Genomic DNA, 5909 nt, shown 5'->3' with positions numbered 1-5909 from the left:
TAAATTTAGCCAAGAAAATTTAAGTATTGAATAACTTAAAAATAATTATAATTTAAATTAGAATAATTAAATATTTTATTTAAAATCAAAAAAATTATATATAAAATTTAAAATGTAATTAAAATGTATAATTATATTTTTTTAAAAAAAAATAACAAATTATATAGGATAAATAAAAATAAAAATAATAGACAAATTAAATTAGATAGAGGGAGTATTTAATAAATAAAAAAAACAGTATTTTATTTTTTTTAATATAAACATTTATTTTATTGTTTGAATTGAATTTGTGATTGTAAAATTATGACTTTAAATTTCGCATTATTTATTAAACATAATTTATCTACTATGATTTATTTTATCGAGTCTAATTTACATGTTATTAGATTTGATCGAAAATATCTAAAGCTCATTGAAAGAGTAGCAATTGTGGGTCTCATGTAAGAAATTATATGAACAGAAATAAAAAAAAAAAGGATTATTTTATTTTTTGATCAATAAAAAGTAATTTTGTGATGTGAGAGTGAACTTGTAATTCTAATAATAATAATATATATTTTATTTTTTTCAAATTTTTATATTTATGAATTTACAATTATAAGTTAACTCTCACATCACAAAATAAATAAATAATATTATATTTTTATATTAATTATAAATAAATATTTTTTTATTTTTTTTATTATATAAAATTTTATCTTTACAAAATAATATTAATATTTTATTAAAATGTAATATTTAAAAATATTTAAACATATATTTATAATTTTAAAAACATTGTTATTTTAAAAATATAAATAAAAAACACTCCTATAACAAATTAAATAATATCATAATCTATTCTTAATTTATTAAATTTCATTATCTTAAATATAATATTAATATATCATTTTATTCAAATAACATTTTAATATAATATTTTATATAATAAAAATATTTTTTTATTAAATTATATAAAATAAATAATATTTATTTTTATTTAAAATATTAATATATCATTTTATTCAAATAATATTTTATATAATAAAAAAATATTTTTATTAAATTATATAAAATAAATAATATTTATTTTTATTTAAAATATTAAAAGAAAAGTTCGTTCACTTTAATAGTTTAAGTACAACTATTCCATATAAATATTATTAAAATTATATATTTATTAATTCATTAAATTAATAATTTAATAAAAAAAATGTTTTTTTATATAATCAATATAATTCTTTTATACGTAGCATTAAAAATACATAAAAACCCTATAGTAAAAGAGTGTGGAAATAATAAGGAAGGGAGTGGAAATAGAGAATGTGTGTGTGACATTAAAATAACAAAGTGGGAAGAAAATAGGAAGAGCAATAATTATAACGAGTCCAAATAGTGGGCCCCGCCTTTGAAATCCAAGGGACGTGTTTGTTTGGAAATTTTGATTATAAGTTTTTGATAATTTTAAATTAAATTAATTGTTTAAATCAATTAAAAAAAAAAAAAAAAAAAACAAACAAACACGTTAACATACACATACATACAGGGATATATGAATGCCTCTGCCATTTCCATTGCCATGGCAGTTTCTCTCTCTCTATATCTCCCTTTCTCTCTCTTCTTTTCAGGTTTATTCAATGCATTCTCCCAACGCCACTCCGTAATCTCACTGCCTTCCTCCTCCTCCGCAGCGACCTTCCTCATCATCATCATCATTATGACGACGTCTGATTGAGACTGTGACTGCACCAGAAATCGTCGATTTCTCGCTCGAGTACGACTGTTTTGTATTTTTAAATTTATTTTGGAAGAAGAAATTCAATGCTCTCTGTCAAAAGTTTGTTTGGTCTTCCGTTTCACACCTTTCAACGCAGTAGGATTTTTTGTTTTTTGCTTTCATAGAAATTGAAAGATTCGACTGTGGCGACACCAATTTTCCTCCGAAAGTCCAACTAAAGGTCCGCGCTGTGTTGCTTTTTTTCTACTTAGCCTTCACTCTTACGCTGCCTTCCAATGTGTTCTTCTTTTTCTGCTATCTGAGTTTTGTGGTTGGTAGGGCAAGCAGTTGTTTGCATTTCATTTCATTTCAATTTTTTTTTTATTTCCATGTTTGATTTTCAGATTGTGTAGATAGTGTTGTCCTCCTGATTTGTTTCGCGATTGCTATGGCGGAATTGGTCCTGTTTTTGCTGCATCGTTTGTTTCGAAGTTATCGCCCTTATCTGCCGTAATGTTGCCGTCGAATTCGGAGTTCTAGGGTTTCGGATTACCATTTTTTTGCTTAGAAATTCGTTTCAGTTTATGATGGAGGAAATTGAGAAAGCAAATAGTGCAGCGATTGAGAGCTGTTACAGAGTGATTAATCTGTTGTCTCATCCTCAAGATCAGAATCAGGTTAGGGATTTAGCAGAGCAAACAGGGGTGGCTGTGAACAAGTTCAAGAGAGTCGTTTCTCTTCTTAATTCCGCCTCTGATCATGGTAATCCTAGAGTGAGAAAGGCTAAGAAAGTTGAGGCTCCATCTCCACAGAATCTTTTCTTAGAGAATCCAATTTGTATAACAGATCATCAGAATCCCAAGCCACTCCATCTTCTCCAAATTAATCCTGTAGAGAGTGCTCGTCTTCATGATAGAAAGTGTGATCTCACATTAGGAAGAACTTCTTTGGAGCTCAGCTCACATGGAAAAGTTCCTCTGCATCTTACGCAGCAGCCGCAGACACCGGCGGCGATGTTTCCGAATTATCATTTGCTTCAGCAGCAAAGGACTCAGCAATTGAAACACCATGCCGAAACAGTTTATCGTAGCAGCGGCATCAGTTTCAATTTCGATAGCTCTACCTGCACGCCGACAATGTCGTCAACTAGATCATTTATCTCCTCATTGAGTGTCGATGGAAGCGTCGCTAATCTGGATGGTAGTGCATTTCATTTAATCAGCACGCCTCGCTCGGTGGATCAGACCTCCTACCACCATAAGAGAAGGTGCTCCGGTAGGGGTGAGGACGGAAGTGTCAAGTGTGCGAGCAGCAGCAGATGCCATTGTTCTAAGAAAAGGTGTTTGTGTTAAAGCTCTGTTTGAATGCCTGATTTCATTATAGAACTTTGTGTTTGATTTGTTAACTTTGAGTGGATTGAAAACAGGAAGCACAGGGTGAAAAGGTCGATCAAAGTGCCGGCTATAAGCAACAAGTTAGCCGATATTCCCCATGATGAATACTCCTGGAGGAAATATGGTCAGAAGCCGATCAAAGGGTCCCCTCATCCTAGGTATTGTTTGACGATCTTGCGCGCTTGAATCCTTCGTTACTGCAAATTTTTCGTGTTATTGATTGTCGGTGAAATTGGTGTTTACTGTCTTTCAAATTGCTGCAATCTAGTTTGTTTATAAGCTACCTTCACTTTGCTGTTGCCTTGATTGATGCTGTAGTGTATTTGTTGCTATCATGCCATTTCAGGACACAACTGTCCGCGAAGAAAATATGCATTTGCGTATTCTCAACGTTAATTTCATAGTGTGGGTGTGTTTCCTTAACATTTAGATTTTAAAATTTAGGAATACTAAAGATTTAAATAGATGCTTGACATGATAGTATGAACGAATAAATTGATTTTTTTGTGTATATAATTCGAAGTTTTGGGGAAAAAAATGATAAATAGTATGAGACCAAATTTAGACCTTTAGATACTACTTTTGTGGTGAAGATATATATTGGGATCTCATAGTTTGTAGCTTTGAAATTCAGTCTCCACAATTTTTACAAAGGAACCTATCACTACAAAAAAATATATATATATTTGTAACGGAAATTAGGGATGGACGGCGTTAGCTACTAGAATTTTAGGAATCCGTCGGTAATTTTATTAGCAACGAAAAAAGTGAATTTAAGGATGAAAATTTTTCGTTGCAAAAATGTTATTTTCTTGTAATGTATATGGATGTATCGTGAAATTCTTTGTCGGTTGTGTGTGTTCAGGGGATACTACAAATGTAGCAGCATGAGAGGCTGTCCAGCAAGAAAACATGTGGAGAGGTCGTTGGAAGATCCTTCGATGCTCATTGTCACTTACGAAGGCGAACATCACCACCCGAAGCTACCTTTGCAATCCGCCAACACATAGAATCTCGGAGGAAAGGTATGCACCCCGAGGCCTTCGATTAAATTGGTTATGTACATTATACTTGTTTGAGCTCAAATGGCCGGCGTAGAAGGGGCTATGATATGGGGTTTTGTTTCGTAGAAGTTTCAAAGCTTGATCTCTTTTTTTCTCGATTATGATAGAGAGATGGTGATCGAAAACACGATCCTAACCATCTCGGTAGACTCTCTTGCCCTTTGGAAGAATTTCCGGGCCATTGTTTTTGCGGTTAGTGTTGTTGTTGTTGCTGCGTGTCTATCTCAGTTCTTGAAACACATTCGTCGGCTAAGTTTGAAAACAACTGCAATTGTTCGTTCACTCTCGCCTCTCTGATTTTTTTCTTTTACTCCACACACGCACCCACCCAGGATCAACCTCGAGGTCTAAACCCAAGTGAATTTACAAGGGCTTGGCCTCATGTTGCGACCAAGTTTTGCATGCAAGTAGCCATTCATGAGAATTTCGGGAGCAGTTTTTGCTACCCAAACCCGATCGATAAATATTAAACATCTGACGGGATCAAATTATACGATCTAACCTATTTGCAAATCTTATTCGTCGATCATTTATCCTATCCGACGGCTGTAAATTATTCAAGACTATCCTGAATAATTGAATCGGGAGGATTCAATTCATCACAAAAATTTCTCATCATCGATAGGCTTCATAAAACCCCTTAAACTATGCATCTTTAGGCTTCTTTTAGGTTTGGGCCTTTCCTTGTCTTCCTGCTTTTTAGAAGTTTAGTTTGGGCTTTGGATACTTTTTGTTTTAGGTTCATTTCTTGGACTCAATCTTTTTGTGTTATTTAATATATATTTTGGACACATTTCAACAAATAAGCTTTTAAAATGTCTTTTACAACAAGATTGATAAAAAAAGATTTTTAAGAAATGGACTTCTTGGGCTTTGGATACTAACATGTTTAGACTTCTTGTTTTGGGGTTCATTTTTTGGACTCAATCTTTTTGTGTTATTTAATATTTTTTGGACACGTTTCAACAAATAAGATTTTTAAAAAGTCTTTTACGACAACATTGATAAAAAGAAATAATAAAAAAAAAAAAAAAAAAAAAAATTGAAAAAATGGACTTTTTGGGCTTCTTGGACTTTGGAGGAAGCTTCTTACAATCTAGGCTCCCATCGAGTTGGTTTCTTCACCAATTCCTTTCCCATTCGTCCAATATCAGTTTGATGCATTTGACCTTAACGGCAATTATAACAAAAACGCATATTTGTTTTATTTTGTATGGCTTTCCAAATAAATTGCATTTTATTTTTAAAATTATAATTATATATTGAAATAATATTTTAAATTTCATAATTTATAATTTTTTAATTTTAATTAAATTATTTAGTTATCGTAAATTTAATTTATATTATTTGGATTATATAATAATTATTTTTACTAATATATTTCTTAATTACTTGCTAATTATACATAAATTTTTGTATCTACACTAACTAGAACGGAAAGAGTATTAAATAAAAATCTTCAGCATAACCATTGTGTTAACTTTTAATAGGGCCAAAAACTTGAATTTATTTATTAAGATCTCTTTGTAAATCACCAAATCAACTTGATATATACATGAACAAAACGATATCAACACAAATCAATATAGAACTTTGCATATATTATAAGAAAATCAAACAAAAACAAGTTTGATACGAGGTTCAACCCCTAGATTATATTGGAAAATCGGTTAATTATTTAATCGATGAGATTTAATTTTAAATTAAATCTGTAATTTTTAGAACTGATTATTTGTTGAGTTGAAATGCATATGA

At 30.8% G+C, this 5909-nt stretch overlaps 1 protein-coding gene across 2 annotated transcripts; it reads left to right on the top strand.

Annotated features, from left to right (window-relative positions):
* The first annotated feature begins 1559 nt into the window (after positions 1-1559).
* Positions 1560-4436, top strand: LOC127243070 (probable WRKY transcription factor 21). 2 transcript variants are annotated; one of them, XM_051262922.1, is made up of 5 exons: positions 1560-1753; positions 1882-1937; positions 2101-3035; positions 3123-3248; positions 3956-4436. In XM_051262922.1, exons 3-5 carry the CDS (start codon positions 2281-2283, stop codon positions 4098-4100), a joined length of 1026 nt encoding a protein of 341 aa, XP_051118879.1. In that variant the 5' UTR covers positions 1560-1753; positions 1882-1937; positions 2101-2280; the 3' UTR covers positions 4101-4436. The 2 variants fall into 2 exon arrangements, with proteins under 2 accessions (XP_051118879.1, XP_051118880.1); XM_051262923.1 differs by lacking the exon at positions 1882-1937.
* Positions 4437-5909: the final 1473 nt, after the last annotated feature.

The sequence above is a fragment of the Andrographis paniculata genome, unplaced genomic scaffold (assembly GCF_009805555.1).
Source record: "Andrographis paniculata isolate CXL003 unplaced genomic scaffold, ASM980555v1 Contig89END, whole genome shotgun sequence".
In the NCBI taxonomy this organism is placed as follows: Eukaryota; Viridiplantae; Streptophyta; class Magnoliopsida; order Lamiales; family Acanthaceae; genus Andrographis; species Andrographis paniculata.
The sequence above is the reverse complement of the archived record's forward strand: the minus strand, read 5'-3'. Positions and strand labels throughout refer to the sequence as shown.

Bases quoted from the DNA above. Each gene is read 5' to 3' on its own strand.
- LOC127243070 (XM_051262923.1), top strand. From the start codon at position 2,281: ATGATGGAGGAAATTGAGAAAGCAAATAGTGCAGCGATTGAGAGCTGT. The intron at 3,036-3,122 runs GTGTTTGTGTTA...GATTGAAAACAG, and splicing joins TGCCATTGTTCTAAGAAAAG to GAAGCACAGGGTGAAAAGGT. The intron at 3,249-3,955 runs GTATTGTTTGAC...GTGTGTGTTCAG, and splicing joins AAAGGGTCCCCTCATCCTAG to GGGATACTACAAATGTAGCA.